Source organism: Lotus japonicus, chromosome 1 (genome assembly GCF_012489685.1).
Source record: "Lotus japonicus ecotype B-129 chromosome 1, LjGifu_v1.2".
Classification (NCBI taxonomy): domain Eukaryota; kingdom Viridiplantae; phylum Streptophyta; class Magnoliopsida; order Fabales; family Fabaceae; genus Lotus; species Lotus japonicus.
Window position 1 is genome coordinate 116,918,642 of NC_080041.1, and position 17,594 is coordinate 116,936,235.

General features: G+C 39.1%; 2 protein-coding genes across 2 annotated transcripts; one reads left to right on the plus strand and one right to left on the minus strand.

Moving 5' to 3' along the window:
• Positions 1 to 383: 383 nt before the first annotated feature.
• LOC130729679 (uncharacterized) lies at positions 384 to 13,840 on the plus strand. The gene is made up of 9 exons (XM_057581498.1): positions 384 to 542; positions 1,934 to 2,709; positions 3,120 to 4,279; positions 4,772 to 5,066; positions 5,186 to 5,362; positions 12,001 to 12,174; positions 12,730 to 12,930; positions 13,023 to 13,136; positions 13,332 to 13,840. The coding sequence occupies exons 2-9, from the start codon at positions 2,017 to 2,019 to the stop codon at positions 13,662 to 13,664; spliced, it is 3,147 nt and encodes a 1,048-aa protein (XP_057437481.1). The 5' UTR covers positions 384 to 542; positions 1,934 to 2,016; the 3' UTR covers positions 13,665 to 13,840.
• Positions 13,841 to 15,024: 1,184 nt separating this feature from the next.
• On the minus strand, positions 15,025 to 17,012 carry LOC130729680 (probable adenylate kinase 7, mitochondrial). Its single transcript, XM_057581499.1, has 4 exons — positions 16,616 to 17,012; positions 16,085 to 16,225; positions 15,777 to 15,962; positions 15,025 to 15,649 (listed from the first exon to the last, which is right to left on the minus strand). The coding sequence occupies exons 1-4, from the start codon at positions 16,940 to 16,942 to the stop codon at positions 15,497 to 15,499; spliced, it is 807 nt and encodes a 268-aa protein (XP_057437482.1). The 5' UTR covers positions 16,943 to 17,012; the 3' UTR covers positions 15,025 to 15,496.
• Positions 17,013 to 17,594: the final 582 nt, after the last annotated feature.

Consider the following 17,594-nt stretch of genomic DNA (forward strand, 5'->3'; position numbering starts at 1 on the left):
TCCCTTTGCATATGGAATTTGCGTAGATTATAGTCATGCCCATTGTCCCCTTTCCACTTGCACATTTTTGGGCAAATGAATTTGACAGTTCAACAAAATACAATCATTTCCTAACAATGTCATTACACCATCTTTTTCTTAAACAAAAATGAGCCACTTTTTTTCACTAAGATATTATGCTTCTGCTTTTTCAGTCTCAATATGGTGAAAGATACCTCTACAGCAGAAACGGAACAAACTATTAATTATTCAATCATTAATTCAATGGTTCCAATTTTTTTAAATTATAAGTTATAACACAATAGAAAAATAATTTTATTCATTGGGAAAATCATGCACTTTTCTTGTTCATATATTTATAATATTATTAAACACTAGTCTTCTTTTAATAACTTTTTATTTATTTTTTCAAGACATGGTCCTCCATTTTCATCTACTTGCAGCTCCTGAAGCACACAGAGTGGGAAGTTCCAGCTAGCACCCTATTGCAGCTTCTTCCTGATTCTGCCACCACCACCATCTCTACCTGCCACTGTGTTCCGGTAGGGATAATACTACGCTTCTCACCATCCTTGTATTTCAAGCATTCTCTCTCATTGCAAGTTTTGGTGACTTCTGTTTTGTGTGTATTTTAGCCTGTGACCTGATTCCATGATCTGCATTTTCTATTTTCTGCTTGGATTTAGCTTCAAGTTGTACAATTTTTAACTGGGTTATCTGCTGCACTTGCTTGATCTGATCCTTTAAGACTCAGAAAGTATTAACCCTGTGCATTTGTTAACAGTTTAGTTCACAAGCTTTGGTGTAATGTTTATGTGCTGTTTTGTTTCTGGGATTTTTTCTTTCTTTTTATTTAGGCTATGTTTGGCATGTCATTTCAGCTAGCTTATAGCTTATTTGACTAGCTTAAAAGCTCTATAAAAATGTTTGGTGAAGGAGCTTATTTCAGTAGCTTAAAGCTTTAAGCTATAAGCTATCTCAGGTAGCTTAAAGCTTAAAGCTTAAAGCTTATAGCTTATTAAATATATTCTCATTTTTATCCTTACTATTTTATCAAAATTTCACCTTTAGCCTTATATGTTTTCTACTAAACCTATTTACCTACTCATTTTCCGATGTACCAAAAAATAAACTTATTTATTTATCAGTTATCACACTTGTCTCATATGTACATCATTCCCGCACAGAAATAATTACTACTTCAGAATAAAATAAATAATTTTATATTACAAATTACAAATTATTTGTTTTATTCTATTTAATTTAATAAAAATATAGAAAAGTAAATAAGTAAAAATTAATATTATATTTTTAAGATAATAAATAATTTGAGTGAAATTAAAAAAATTATAATAATTTTAATATTAATATCATATATGTATTAATGTGAAAATAAAGTAATGTTAAATATAAAAAAAATTATACAAGTATGTCTTTTTATGTCATTTTACAATTTCAGCTTGTTCAACAACTAGTTTTACCAAACACTTTTGTTCAAATTACGTAGCTTTTCAGCTATCAGCTATCAGCTATCAGCTTTCAGCTATCAGCTAGCTTTTCAGCTATCAGCTAGCTTTTCAGCTTTCAGCTAGCTTATCAGCTAAACGTGCCAAACATAGCCTTAGTGTCTCTTGGGTGGTTGGTTGGTTGGTTTCACTTTATTCACAACAAACTTGCTTGAAGTGAAATTATAACTGTCTTGTCCTTACATTGTGTGTTTTGTCTTCATTGTTGCAAATCCAAGTTAATAAACCACCAATTCTAGGTGGCTTCTTCACTGCAAAGTTACTCTTTTTCTGTTTCACCAATTTCCCCCTTCTTGAATCAACTAGTATGTTGCTGTTATTGATATTAGTCCATAACCATAACCACTAATTGCTAACTGCCCTTTATCATTTGTGAAATGCTAATCTCAATCTGATTTCTTGCACAGTCTGTTTTTGATTATTGTGCTGCACATTCAACTTCATTGAAGTAAGAAGTTTCGTTTGGAGGGGTTCTATTATCTTGGCTGCTATGAAAGGAAAGAACAGGAGAAGCGGCGGCATTGTGCAACTGGATTACCTGATTCACATTGAGGAGATTAAGCCTTGGCCCCCTTCACAATCTCTCAGATCGTGTCGCTCCGTATTGATACAATGGGAGAACGGGGAACGGTCTTCAGGATCTACCAACATAGCTTCTCCTTCACTTGGTTCAATTGTAGGTGAAGGAAGAATTGAGTTCAATGAGTCATTTAGGCTCCCTGTAGCACTGTTGAGGGACATGTCTGTCAAAAATTCAGATGCTGTTGTGTTCCAAAGGAATTGTTTGGAGTTCAACTTGTATGAGCCCAGAAGAGATAAGATTGTTAAAGGCCAGTTGCTGGCGACGGCCATCGTAGACTTGGCAGATTGTGGCATACTCAGAGAGACTTTGAGCATTAGTGCACCATTGAACTGCAAGAGGAGCTACAGAAACACTGATCAGTCTTTTTTGTTCATTAAAATCGAGCCGGTTGAAAAGAATCGAGCTAGGCCCTCGTTGAAGGACAGATTGTCAAAGGACAATAATGGCAGTGATTCTGTATCAGCATTGATGAATGGAGAATATGCTGAGGAAGCTGAGATTGCCTCCTTTACTGATGATGATGTTTCCTCTCATTCATCTTTAGCAGCAATTACTACTTCCCCTGAATCTAGTGGGTGTATGCCTCGTGAACATGAAGAGGTACTCATATTTTCCCTTATATTACATTCTTTTATTAGTCGCAGCATAAATTTCTTTTACCATAACCAATGGCGATGTGTGTGATAATTTGTATTGTCCTCGACCTCCAGTCCTATTCCACGAATAAACAATTTTTTGAATATGACAAAATGCAATAGATTATACATCATTACAACGTTTATATGCTTTGCCGTTTGTACTTGTTGAACAAGGTTTAGAACTTCCATGAGTTCCATCAGCTTCACATCAAATTTTTCTTATGAATCAATGCAAGGAAAATAAGAATTCCTATTTTCATGTTACTATCAGCTACAAGCATGCATATGGTCTGCTTGCTGGGTATATTTAAGCATAATAATACATTGAGAAAATTCTCATAATGCCATATAGTAACTGCTATTAAATTGCAGAATATACCAGCGCGAAACACTCGTAGGAATGACATGGAGCTTCCCTTGGCTTCAGAATCAAGGGTTGAAAAGATGAATATGATGCAACAGGATCCATATGAGAGACTGGAGAGGAGTTCATCCTATGTGCCATCTGATGTTAGGAGTCCAGTTAAAGTTCAAGCTTCTCTGACAAGCACTCCCAATAATGGTTCAGCGACACCCGATAAGCAATTTGTTTCCCCAAGTGCTGATTCTTCTTCCCAATCCTTGGAGGAAGTTTCCTTGAGCAAGTCCAGAAGCAGTGATCATGGAAATCTGGATCAGGAGGTTTGTGGAAAGGTTGCCAATGATAGAAATATAGTTACAGCTGTTCATACAAACAGTGATGAAAGTGCTTATTCAACCAACACTGCATCTCTAGATAGTAATTGCATCGATCCTGACTCTTTAAACTCTGCTGGTTCGGAAATTAACGGAAAGTTAAACGAGGGACATGAGGAAGCTGACAAATATTGCGTGGAGGATGGGGCAAGTGATAGATATTACTATAATCCCGTTCAGGACAAGCTTGGAAATGGAATGCTTCATTTTGATAAGCAAAATCATGTCGAAGATGAATCAGGGGCTCAAGGTGCCAAAGATCAAGTTTTATTGAGTAGTGTTACCAATTCTTTTGGTGGGTCAGATGTTGGTATGAAAGGAAATATTCTTAAATCTGAGAAGTTAAAGTATGTAAAATCTGTAAGGTCATCTGCAGACATTGCTAGGAGTATTTCACTTGGTAGCAATCATCATGCTGAAGTAAAGGAAAATGGCTTTAATGGAGATGCCCAAAACAGTGGAGGGAACATCAGAAGCAGTGACAAAAGAGAGGCTAAGATTTATCCAAGGGAAGCAAGAAATAACATTTTAGACAGCAAGGTTGAGCATTTGGAAAGCAAAATAAAGATGCTTGAAGGAGAGTTAAGAGAAGCTGCTGCAATTGAGGCTTCCTTATATTCAGTAGTTGCCGAGCATGGAAGTTCCATGGGTAAGGTTCACGCCCCAGCTAGGCGCCTTTCCAGGCTGTACCTTCATGCTTGTAAAGAAAATATTCAAGCTAGAAGGTCTGGGGCAGCTAAAAGTGCTATATCAGGATTAGTACTTGTTGCAAAAGCATGTGGAAATGATGTCCCAAGGTACATGAGTTATATTGTGTACTACTTTTCTTTGTTTTGGCACAATGGTTACTTCACCTTGTTCTTATATTCCCATTATCCTATCACTAGTCAAGCTAATAGTTGAAGGTGTCCATGAGTATAAAGCATCACAAGTTGCTTCATATTGGAAAGTTTGAGGTTCTTTTTAATTGAAAACTTTGCTAGTCTTCATTAGTAAAGAAAACACAGAACTTCCATGGCATGAAATTTTTTTTACTAATCTTGAACTTGCCATAAATTGGTCTGTTAAGACATTTCTGGAATGAAATGAACATATTCTATAAAAGATGATATAAGATTACATGGCAGGTAAAGTGGATATCCTGCATGAATTTCTAAATGAAAATGGATCAAATTAGTTACTAGTGGTTGATCAACCAATCTCTACTGATTGTTACTGCATGAGATAGAAAATATATTTTCGTCATAAACTGTGCCAACTGATTAACCTCTTCTTGCATATGGATACAGGTTAACATTTTGGTTGTCTAATTCTATTGTTTTAAGAACAATTATAAGCAAAACCACGAAAGATGTTGCACCATCAAATCCTGCTGTGTCTAGTACAAGAAGGAAAAGTGGAGAGGGGAATGGCAAGATAGCACAATCATTAATATGGAAGGGGTACTCTCATAAGAAAAGCGAAAATACAGCCATTGAATTTGGAGGTATTGGTAACTGGGATGACCCAAATGTGTTTACATCAGCACTGGAAAAGGTGGAAGCTTGGCTCTTCTCTCGCATCGTGGAATCTATTTGGTGGCAGGTAATTATTTTATGTTATGCTCCTTTTCAACAACCATAAAATTGCTATACAAGCTGATTATTATTATCAAAAAAAGTTCCATTGGTATCTAACAAACATCATTCTTTGTCTATGTCCAGTCTCTGACTCCACATATGCAGAAAAGCTATACGAAGATGTCTGGCACCTGTGATCAAGATCTGGGAAATTTATCACTTGATATTTGGAAGAATGCTTTTAGAGAAGCCTGCGAAAGGATCTGTCCACTCCGAGCTGGACGGCATGAATGTGGCTGTTTGTCAGTGCTGCCTAGATTGGTTAGTTTATCTAGTTACGTTGTCCTTTTATTTCCCTTCTTTCAGTGCTAAAAGGTTCATAAGTTTTTCATTGTAATACCATTATGTATTTTGTCCTTTCTTAATTGTCATTTCTTTATCAGTTCAATGAGGATGGGTAGGGGAAGAGCTTTGAAACGGATGGTTGTGTAAATCAAGAATAATAGAAAATTTGTGCATTTCTCAGTGAAATTATAGATGAAGAAAAGGGATGAGCAAAAATGAGTTGTGAAGTGTAAATTCGGTGAGTTTTATGGTCAGGAAATTTAAAGATAACATTTAGGGTCTGTTTATTCTAAAGTTGGGTAAATTTAAGCTTGATATAATTAAGCATGATAGTATTAAGTTTGAAAGAATGAATTTGTGTTTGGGAATGTTGTATATAAGTAAGTTCAGAAACATGAATGTTGTTTGGATAGAGGGAAAATCACTTTTAGAGATAAAGTTACTAAGATAGATATAAGATGACAAGTATTATATGAAGATGGAGTATTAAAATGGATAATCTTGTAAAATAACAAATCAACTCTCTTTTTTCTAACCTGAAAGCATCTGCAAACACACTTTTTCTAAACCTAAAATTTGAAGTTTGAAAAACTCACTTTTACTGAACAGAAAAATACCCAAATGAGTTTGCACACGTTCGGATATATGTTGGCTCACTTTTATTTAATTGAAATGGAAAAAAGAAAATTGGTGAATAAACAGCCACTTAGTTGCTCATTGAATAAACATAGCTAACATTGGTTTTTCCTCTCCTTTTGTTTCCTGGATTCATCTCTGTTAAGTGTAATGTTTACAAAAAAAAAGGTTCCTTATATATATATATTATATTTGCAAACCAACTGCAAACAAATTTCACACAGTTTGATTTTGGTCATCAATTTTGCTATTACTAACAAATTCCTAGTAGCAGATGGAACTTCGATGAACACTGGTGTGTAAAATCATACTAGCAATAGTGGCAGTTATAAGTTGTACCATTATATCTGGTATTGATTGTGATGAACCAGGGGCCCTGGCTCTGAATGTATTTTTCATTGTTAAAATTTTCACCGAGCCTAGTGCCTCCAATGGAATCCTCATAAAGGAATAAGGGTGAGGAAAGTAAGATTTGTGCAATTGGTCAAGTGATAGGTTTAAGAGGGTTTATTCAAGAAGAAGGACCCAGTAGTAATTAGTAAGTAGTAAGAGGACTGGATTGTAATAAGCTGTTAGTTGTTAACTGAATCTGTTAGTTTGTTAGTTGACAACTGGCAACAGCTGTAAGCAGTTAGAGTCAGTTACAGTTGTAGTTGCAACTGAATATTATAAATAGGTAGATTGATTGTAGAGGAAGGCAATGAAGTTAGAGGTTCATTTCTGATTGAGGAATCAGAGAGAGATCGAGGGATCTCTGGGTTGAAACCCTAACCTTGTGTTCTTCCCCAATTTCCCAGTTACTCCCAAATTCCCTGTAAATCCCTAGATTCTTAGTCATAGCTCTATTGAGCAATTGCATTGTAATCATCTTTCAGTTCAATATCAGTATCTGATTTACCAGTGTTATCACTGGTATCAGAGCACCATTCTTGGTGCCTGAGGGTGAACCCACGCGATTTCTGCAACTCTGAATGGTTACGACAAGAACCATGGCAAGAAGCGATGGAAGCTGGAGCCAGGAGAGAGATGAATTGCGACAGGAAACAGAGGGCTTGCGCACTCGATTGGAGTTGACGGAGGCGCGAACCAAGGTGGCAGAGGACCTTATCGTGTCGCTGCGAGCCAGGTTGGAGGTTCGTGATCGCGAATCCGCTGGAGAAGACGAAACCGAAGGAGGTAGGAGTAGAGAGGAACGAGATCGAGTTCCTAGCAAGAATCGTTGGAGGAAATTGGAGATTCCAATTTTTTCTGGATCTGATGCTGTAGGTTGGACACAGAAATTGGAACGTTACTTTGCATTGAGGGAAGTGACTGAAGAGGAAAGAATGCAAGCAACCATGGTGGCTTTGGAGGGACGAGCTCTCAGTTGGTACCAGTGGTGGGAGCGTTGCAATCCCTCACCTTCTTGGGAAGCTTTCAAGCTGGCAGTGGTAAGAAGATTTCAACCCTCTATGGTTCAAAATCCTTTTGAATTACTGTTATCTTTGAAACAATTAGGTTCTGTAGATGATTATGTTGAGGAGTTTGAAAAATATGCTGGTGCTTTGAAAGAAATTGACCATGATTTTGTGAGAGGAATTTTCCTCAATGGACTCAAAGAAGAGATTAAGGCTGAAGTGAGGCTTTTTGAATTGAATACTCTTCCTGAGGTTATTCAGAAGTCTTTGCTGATTGAACAAAAAAATTTGGCTGTCACTAAGAAAAGTGGAGGGTTTGTGAGATCTGTAGGTTCCTACAGAAGCAACAATTACAGTAAAACTGTAACTTTGGAACCTCAAAACAATGGAGAGCATAAGCAGGAAAATTCTGTTGGAACTTCTAGGAATGGGCCAGTTTCAGAAACCAGCAGGGCAAGAGTTGAGGGCTATAAGCCTTTGACTGCAGCTGAAATGAAGGAAAAGAGAGAGAAAAACCTTTGTTTCAGGTGTGATGAACCTTTTAGTAGAGAACACAAGTGCAAGAATAGGCAGCTTAGAATGCTACTCTTGGAAGAAGAAGAAGAGGATTTGGAGGGGGGAGAATTTGAAGATGCTTTATCTGGAGAGTTTAATTCTTTGCAGTTATCTCTCTGTTCAATGACTGGTTTTACTTCCCACAAGTTATGGAAAATGAAGGGCAGTATACAAGACCAAGCAGTGGTGGTTCTCATAGATTGTGGAGCTTCACATAGCTTCATTTCTAAGAAGCTGGTTAAAGAGTTGTTATTACCAGTGGAAAACACACCATCTTACACAGTGGAAGTTGGGGATGGCTATAAGATTGGTTGTAAAGGGAAGTGTTCTAATCTGAAATTGATGATACAATCCTTAGAAGTCACTCAAGATTTCTACCTTTTTGGCCTCAATGGAATAGATCTGGTACTTGGTCTGGATTGGTTAGCTAGTTTAGGGGATATTAAAGCTAACTTTAGCAAGATGAGGTTGTCATTGAAGAAGGATGGACACTGGTTTACCTTGGAAGGAGATCCAGCTTTGACAAGGTCTGAATTGTCATATGGAGCTCTCATGCAAACCTTGTTGGAAGAAGGGGAAGGCTTGCTGATTCATTGTGAACAAGGAGACACAACAGGACAGAAGAATACAACCATTCCAGCAGACTTGGTTGCTGTTTTGGCCAAATTTGATTCAGTATTTCAAGATCCTCAGGGCTTACCTCCAAGAAGAAGGCATGACCATGCCATTCATCTGAAAGAGGGAGCTGACATACCAAATCTGAGGCCTTACAAGTGTCCTCACTACCAGAAAAATGAAATAGAGAAATTGGTGGCAGAAATGTTAGAAGGTGGGGTTATTAGGCCTAGTATCAGTCCTTATTCCAGCCCTATCATTTTGGTTAAGAAAAAGGATGGAGGGTGGAGATTTTGTGTTGATTTCAGGGCTCTTAACAAAATCACTATTCCAAATAAGTTCCCTATTCCTATTATAGAGGAACTTCTGGATGAAATTGGTGGTGCTAAGGTGTTTTCTAAGCTGGATTTGAAATCAGGTTATCATCAAATACGGATGAAGGAAGAGGACATAGAAAAAAACAGCTTTCCGCACACATGAGGGACACTACGAGTTCCTTGTGATGCCCTTTGGGCTCACAAATGCTCCATCCACATTCCAAGCTTTTATGAATGAAGTCCTTAAGCCTTATTTGAGGAAATTTGCTTTAGTATTCTTTGATGACATTCTGGTTTATAGTCCAGACTCATTAGCTCACTCTGAACACCTACATCTGGTTTTGTCCTTGTTAGAGCAGAATTCACTCAAGGCTAATAGAAAAATGCACCTTTGGCCAGACAAGCTTGGAGTATTTAGGCCATACTATTTCAGGAGATGGAGTGGCAGCAGAACCCTCTAAGGTGGAGGCCATTAAAGATTGGCCAATCCCTCGAGAGATTAAGGGGTTGAGGGGTTTCTTAGGGCTCACTGGTTATTACAGGCGATTTGTGCAAAATTATGGTAAAATTGCAAAGCCATTGACTGATTTGTTAAAGAAAGAGGGGTTTAAGTGGACACCAGCAGCTACTGAGGCTTTTGATAAGCTTAAAACAGCCATGATCAATCTGCCATTATTGGCTGTACCTGATTTTTCCAAACAGTTTGTGGTCGAAACAGATGCTTCAAGCAAAGGACTTGGTGCTGTTCTTATGCAAGAAGGCAGACCGCTGGCCTTTTGGAGTAAAGGCCTGTCTCCAAGAGCACAACAGAAGTCAGTGTATGAGAGGGAACTCATGGCACTTGTTCAAGCCATACAGAAGTGGAGGCACTACCTCCTGAGAAGACATTTTGTCATCAAGACAGATCAAAGGAGTTTGAAATTTTTGAATGATCAGAGGTTGTTTACTGATGAGCAGTTTAAATGGGCAGTGAAATTGGTGGGTATGGACTTTGAGATCCAATACAAACCTGGAAGTGAAAATTCTGCAGCTGATGCACTTTCCCGAAAAATGATGTATTCAGCCATTTCTGTTATTTCTGCAGCTGATAAAGATGAATGGAATTCAGAGCTTCACCAGGATCCTAAAGTTGCTAAATTGATTCAGGACCTTCTCATTTCCCCTACCTCTCATAGTGGGTACAGTTTCAAAAATGGATTTCTTTATTATAAAGATCGGCTGGTCTTGCCAAAGAACTCCAATAGGATCCCTATGATCCTTTCTGAATGTCATGCAACACCAATGGGGGGACATTCTGGTCATTTCAGAACCTACAAGAAGATAGCAAGCTTCCTATATTGGGAAGGAATGAAGGCTGACATAAGGAAATTTGTGGAGGAGTGTGATATTTGCCAAAGGAACAAATATTCTACCTTAGCCCCAGGAGGGTTGTTACAACCATTGCCTATTCCTACTGAAGTTTGGATGGATATTTCCATGGATTTTGTTGGGGGGCTACCTAGAGTTAGAGGCAAGGATACCATTTTGGTGGTAGTGGACAGGCTTTCTAAATTTGCACACTTCTTTGCTCTTGGACACCCTTATACAGCCAAGGATGTTGCTTTGATTTTCATCAAAGAGGTGGTTAAGCTCCATGGCTTCCCCACTACTATCATTTCTGATAGGGACCCCTTGTTCCTCAGTCAATTTTGGAAGGAGATTTTCAGATTGGCTGGCACACAACTGAAATTGAGCACCTCCTATCATCCACAAACTGATGGCCAAACTGAGGTGGTCAATAGGTGCTTGGAGACATACTTGAGGTGTTTTTGTGGCCCTAAACCCAAGCACTGGCTGGACTGGTTATCCTGGGCAGAATTTTGGTTTAATACCAATTTCCATGGTTCTGCAGGAATGACTCCATTTAGAGCTTTATATGGGAGGGACCCTCCTATTCTTCTCAAGGCTGGAGCTATTCCTTCAAGGGTGGAGGAAGTCAATCAGTTGTTTTTGCACAGGAATGCTATCTTGGAAGAGTTGAAAGGGAATTTAACTAAGGCTCAGAATCAGATGAAGGTGCAGGCTGATAAGCATAGAAGAAATGTGGAATTTAAGGAAGGGGACTGGGTATATCTCAAGCTGCAGCCTTACAAATTAAAGTCTCTAGCTTCTAGACCCTTTGCTAAGTTAGCCCCAAGGTTCTATGGACCTTATCAAGTTCTGAGTCGGGTGGGACCAGTAGCTTACAAGCTAGAGTTGCCACCACAAGCTAGAATTCATGCAGTTTTTCATGTGTCTCTCTTAAGGAAAGCTTTGAAGCCCGATCAGCAGCCTTATCCATTGCCTCCTATGCTCAATGAGGAGCTGGAATTAGAAGTAACACCTGCTGAAGTGAAAGCTACAAGAGAGGATGCTTTTGGGAACTTGGAAGTCCTTGTGAGCTGGGACACCTTGCCATCTTGTGATAATTCCTGGGAGTCAGCTGCTAAGATACAAGAACTCTTCCCTTCTTTTCCCCTTGAGGACAAGGTCAAACTTTTAGGGGGAAGTATTGATAGGTTTAAGAGGGTTTATTCAAGAAGAAGGACCCAGGAGTAATTAGTAAGTAGTAAGAGGACTGGATTGTAATAAGCTGTTAGTTGTTAACTGAATCTGTTAGTTTGTTAGTTGACAACTGGCAACAGCTGTAAGCAGTTAGAGTCAGTTACAGTTGTAGTTGCAACTGAATAGTATAAATAGGTAGATTGATTGTAGAGGAAGGCATTGAAGTTAGAGGTTCATTTCTGATTGAGGAATCAGAGAGAGATCGAGGGATCTCTGGGTTGAAACCCTAACCTTGTGTTCTTCCCCAATTTCCCCAGTTACTCCCAAATTCCCTGTAAATCCCTAGATTCTTAGTCATAGCTCTATTGAGCAATTGCATTGTAATCATCTTTCAGTTCAATATCAGTATCTGATTTACCAGTGTTATCATCAAGCTTAGCTTAAAGCTAAACATTTGCAAATTCCCCAAAAAAATTGATAATTTTTAAACATATTAATCATTATTGTATTGAAGTCTTCTGGGATTAGGCGTTTGATTGACATCAGAATACATGTTTGTAACTTATTTCAGATAATGGAGCAGTGCATAGCGAGATTAGATGTTGCTATGTTCAATGCCATTCTTCGCGAGTCTGTTGATGACATTCCATCTGATCCTATATCTGATCCCATCAGTGATCCCAAGGTTCTCCCCATTCCGCCTGGTAAATCAAGCTTTGGTGCTGGAGCACAGCTAAAAACTGCGGTAATTTCCTGATCTTCATTGATGATTTTTGTTTGAGTATAATATCTAACCAATACACCAATGAATTTAAATCCAACTTACAACTATTGGTTGAAGTTAATCTTTGTTTTTATTTGTTTATTTAATATGCTTCTAATAGTAGACCAGACTGCCAGAGTATGGCTTTATGGCCTGGAATTGGCTACACGGCTAGAGAGCATTAAGTGTATGTTTGGATACATGATGGAAAAACACGGTGAGCAAAAATCACAGTGGACAAAAGCAACTTGTCTTAGCTTTTGTGGTTGTCCACTGTGATTTTCAGTCATGTATCTAAACATGCACTATAATTGATTTTAAAACCATAATGATTTATGGGGAAAAGCTTTTGTGAGCAGCTTCTGAGTTTCACAATCGATTCTGATGAAAGAGGAACTGATCCAAACATGCTATTAGATGTTGACTGCTTCACAATAGAATTGAATAGAGGATGACTTGACCGCATATTTTCAATATAACGTCAGTGGAGATCATAGCTGATTTTTTTAGCTTTCATTCCTGCTTTGGATTTCACAGATTGGTAACTGGTCTAGATGGCTGACTGATCTATTTGGTATTGATGATGATGACTCACTTGAGAATAGAGATGATGATGAACTTGATAACAATGATGGACGCCAGAATACATCCTTCAAGCCCTTTCATCTTCTTAATGCACTAAGTGACCTCTTGATGCTTCCTAAGGATATGCTATTAAGTGAATCCATTAGGAAAGAGGTTAGCCAATGAACTTGTGCTTTTCTTCATTCAATTGATAACATACTGTGAGTTAATTCTCAGTCATGGTAAAAGGATCTTTTTTTGTGAAGGTATGTCCTATGTTCAATGCTTCACAAATCAAGAAGATTCTAGACAATTTTGTCCCGGATGAGTTTTGCCCTGACCCAATTCCAACTGATGTGTTTGAAGCTCTAGATTCAAAGGTTAGATAATCAAATTCACCTTCTTTTGTACTTATTAATAGGATTTCTAGTTTGACATTTCACATAAGAATTATACACAGACAATTTGGTAGGTCCCAGAATGCATGGTAAACATAATGATCTGGGAACTGTTTGATAGAGGCACATTTAAATCGGCATGTTTCATGATATAGAGTTGCTTTCAATTTGATACAGGATGATCTCGAGGACGGAAAAGACTCTGTCAACAACTTCCCATGCATTGCCGCTCCCATTGTATATTCACCTCCTCCAGCAACAACCATTGCAAGCATTACTGGGGATATTGGAAGTGAATCTCAGCTGAGAAGAAGCAAATCTTCTGTTGTCAGGAAGTCATACACCAGTGATGACGAGCTCGATGAGTTAAACTCGCCATTATCTTCAATATTATTTAGTGGCTCCCCATCCCCAGTATCAACAAAACCCAACTGGAAGAAAAAAGAAAGTCGCACCGAATCTGCTGTCAGATATGAACTCCTTAGGAATGTTTGGATGAACAGCGAGTGATCAGATTTCACCCTTTCTGTAACATTACTGTTATGTCACTGTAAAAATGATATGTACTCTCGGGTTAGAAGAGGATAAACAACCAAATATTAAAAAGCGAGATGATGAGAATGGAATGCATATAAATAATGTAGCATGTGCTTGTAATGTATAATAAGATCATATCATGTTGGTAATGTCTATAAGTCACTAAAAAAAGTCTCTATAGTATACCACCATATAGTCGAGGGATTTCTGGGATTTTTGCGTCAATTTAAAAGTTTATGTCTGGCCACTCCTTCACCACGAGTCACCTGTGCCATCATCACCACCACCACCTCTAGCCACCCATCAGTATATCCGACCACCCATGAAAATGATGCATTCTCGTACTACATCAATTTAAAACAAAAACAAAAAAACACAAAAGAGGGGGTCAAGAGACCCAACTTTTCAAATAAAACAAACGCTCCCACCAAGAACATCGTCACAAAGTTGAAGCGGGAGAGAGTTCAGCATGAGAAAGAACGAGAGGGAGAGGGTAAGAGATTGCAACCTAGCTCATTGCGGAGAAGACTATGCCCGAGACGATGATGGTTTGCAAGGGTGATAACACGGAGCGGATCACGGCGAAGCTCGTAGTGGCTCTCTTGCACTAAGATTTCACAAGGGAGGGGTTTGATGGAGGCTATGGTGTGGGTTGTGGAGGCCTGCTCGAATCCACCATGACTCTAGACACGGTGACCTCCGACGTCGCGAGGTTGAGCTCGAGATAGTGGTCAGACTAGGTGGCAGTTTGCGATCTAGAGCAGTGGCTGGTAACAAGGATGACGACACAGTAACACAATGGTGAAGCAACGAGGTTTGTCGGAGTGAGGGTTTTGGCCAATGGTGGTTATGGGGTTTCGCAGCTGTGCTCCGTAGCGGGGCAATGGTGGTAGCCGTGGAGGCTAGCTTGGTGGCCAAAACACAACATGATGACGCAAAAGTCAGTCACAAAGGATAGCAACAAGGCCATTGTGACGTTAAGCACCCATGGCAATGCAGTGGTTGTAGCAGCCAAGATTTCAATGGGGGTAGCTGGGAAAATGTGGGAATTGATTCCAATTTTGGCGATGGTTTCCCATGAAGTGGTTTCCGGGTTTTTGGCAGAAATACTTCATAACCCAAGGACTCTTGAAATTTCAAAACCTTGTAAGTAGATGCGTAAACTTCTACTTCACCTGTGATGTTAGATTCTGATTTGTTTATATATACACGGTAGCTTACATGTGTTGTTCTTGCTTGATTTGAATCCGAGTTCCAAAAACCCAATAAAATTCAAGCTCAATTTACCTCAATTGAAAAGCCAAATATATCAATCTTGAAATTACCCATGACCTGAAAGGAAGAAAAACAAATAATTTGGGTCTTCTGACCAAATGGAATGCAAATCTACGAAGAACCTCATCGGATCTAGTAAAATAACTAGACTGAGGTACACCAAACAGTATCTGTGACAGAAGCCTAACAAAAAATATCTTGAATTCCTAAAGTTTTACAACACCATATGCTTATACTTGAAAGCCAATATAAAGTGTCCTTCGCTGGGACTGGGACCAGGCAAAGTTTACCAGAAAAGACAAATTGGGGACACAACCTAAACAAAAAAAGACCTCACTAGTAGGCATTAGTGGTGGTCATACAATGTGTATGGATTCTTACTTTAAGACTGCTACACTACAGAACAAACTAACAACATTCTCAAATTTTTTAAAATTACTATCATCACAAAATTTCCATCAAATTCTGGCTCATATTCACATATCTATAATGCCGACAAGGGATAGGTGCCACAAAAGATTGATGGCCCTTCAAGCAGTCAACTTCTGTGAAGAACTAAGAGCATTAATATGCTTGAGATGCAGCGCAGTCAGAAGTCCCTGCCATGTTTCTCCAGGTGCACCTGCTACTTCAAAATTAAGAAGTTTCTTCTGCTTCCTGTAGTAATCTTCCAACATCTTGCACTAGAAAATTAAAAAACAAAATATCATTAAAAGTTTCAAGGAAAAGTGGCTAGTATATTTAGACAATCTCAAACTAGAATGTCAATAATCACATTCTGAAACGGAAAGAAAGATGATGTATAGTCACCTCCTCTGCATGATTGTGGACATGTTCATTCGGTGATAGCTTGTTCAGGGTCCAGGAGCTGTTCATAAAAACATATTCTTGGCAAGAAGATAATTTTCGAGCTCCTAGATTCTTTTTCACTAAATCCTCTTGCGGACACTTAAAATTCACCACTAGATCAACATGAGCAATGTGGTCAAGAATCTCCTGCGCATTTGAAGAATAAGTAAATCAGCAACTAACATCTAAAGAGTTCAAAAGAGCAAACTACTCAAATTTCTCGAAAAATCCCTAGCAGCTTACGATTGAGAAAACACGAAACTACTCACAGCTTGGATCCTCGTTCGAGGGATTCCATCAAGAATGAATCCAGTTTCACCTCTATAGTATCCATCCTCCAGCCTCTTCGATAGCAGCGCAAAAATAATCTCCTCAGGGACAAGTTTTCCTTGATCCAAAGCATTCGCTATCTGAATTCGAAGAACTCAAAGTCAAACACTAACAATTTACAGGAAGAAAAAAAAAACATCATAAACCATCATCAATACAAAAAGGTAAAAGCATTCATTCAACCCAATTTTCAATTCATACACATTGTTTCAAATACAAAGCTTAACATGCATCATTCCTATCACATTTTAATTAACTTTTTGTATTAGGGTAGCTTAATTTATTGTGAATATAACTTTCTTTTTACCTAAAAAAACAATATGCTTCTCTTTACAACATAAAACGCTACCTTTAACTTGAAATTCTGGGAGCGGAAAAATCAAAAAGTGAAACGTTATTAAGAAATTAATCTAAATTAGAGGCAAAACGAAGAAAGCAAAGAGAAACCCTAGAAATTGATGAGTTTTTACCTGCTGGTAGAGCGAGGAACGAGGGTTAAGCTCCTGGCGGAGGAGCGAGGCCATGGAAATGTGAGGAACTTCGAGAAGCTTCGAGAGCTTCTCGGCGAAGAGGTGTCTCTTGGTGCCAGGCTCACCAATCATCACCCACTGAACTCCACGCGCCGGCGCCGAACCCTCCGTGTCGAGAGTGCTACGTGGCAAGCGGTGATCGAGCTCGTCGTCCTCTTCGTCGGAGTGGTACTGGACCGCAGCGGCGGATCCGAAAGCGCGGTGAGAAAGGAGGCGGAGGGATTTTAGTGGCCGCGCAACCGCTCTCAGATGCGCGATCGCGGCCATGGCGGCGGTGTTGGAATGAGAGGGAGCGAGAGAAAATGGGAGTGGCTGCGGGAAGAGTTAATGTAAGAAGTGGAACCCTGAGGTTTTAAGAGGGGGGTGTTCGGGGGTTTGGAAATGACAGTATGGTACTGTTTTTTTGGTTGTAATTACGAGGGTGCCACTCGGGAGTGCGTGGCGGGAGCGAGCCCCGCGTGAATAATGGCTCCTAGTTGACATGTCGTGGTTGGTGTGGAATGAAGATAGAAATGTGGGAGGGCACAATCACGAATGCAATGGAGGTGTCAATGGGTGTATTTTTCAATCAATATGAATACCAATCAATCAATATAGTTATTAAAAGAGCAAGGGTTACTTATTAGATCCAACTCTCCGACGTGTCACTTCCGGGTGAATTCGATTACCAGTTTTGTTCTCAGCCTCCTTCGGTTGATATGGTGTTTCGTGGTGCATTTTGTTATTATATTCATTCTCAATCTCCTTCTGCTGACATGGCGCTCCCTCCTTTCTCTCTTCCTGAGCAAAAGCTTCTCCCTTCATGAGCTTCTCCCTTCATGCGCTGTCCAACATCCTCCCTTCTCAAACACTAAACTCGTTTTTAATGTTTCTCCACTATCTCACGCATACGCGCGACTCTAATGATTTCTTTTTCCCC

Coding starts and splice junctions, on each gene's coding strand:
- LOC130729679 (XM_057581498.1), top strand. CDS start 2,017: ATGAAAGGAAAGAACAGGAGAAGCGGCGGCATTGTGCAACTGGATTAC. Junction 12,175..12,729: donor GAGCACAGCTAAAAACTGCG/GTAATTTCCTGA, acceptor TGGATTTCACAG/ATTGGTAACTGGTCTAGATG. Junction 13,137..13,331: donor TTGAAGCTCTAGATTCAAAG/GTTAGATAATCA, acceptor AATTTGATACAG/GATGATCTCGAGGACGGAAA.
- LOC130729680 (XM_057581499.1), bottom strand. CDS start 16,942: ATGGCCGCGATCGCGCATCTGAGAGCGGTTGCGCGGCCACTAAAATCC. Junction 16,226..16,615: donor GTTCCTCGCTCTACCAGCAG/GTAAAAACTCAT, acceptor CTTCGAATTCAG/ATAGCGAATGCTTTGGATCA. Junction 15,650..15,776: donor TCCACAATCATGCAGAGGAG/GTGACTATACAT, acceptor TTAATTTTCTAG/TGCAAGATGTTGGAAGATTA.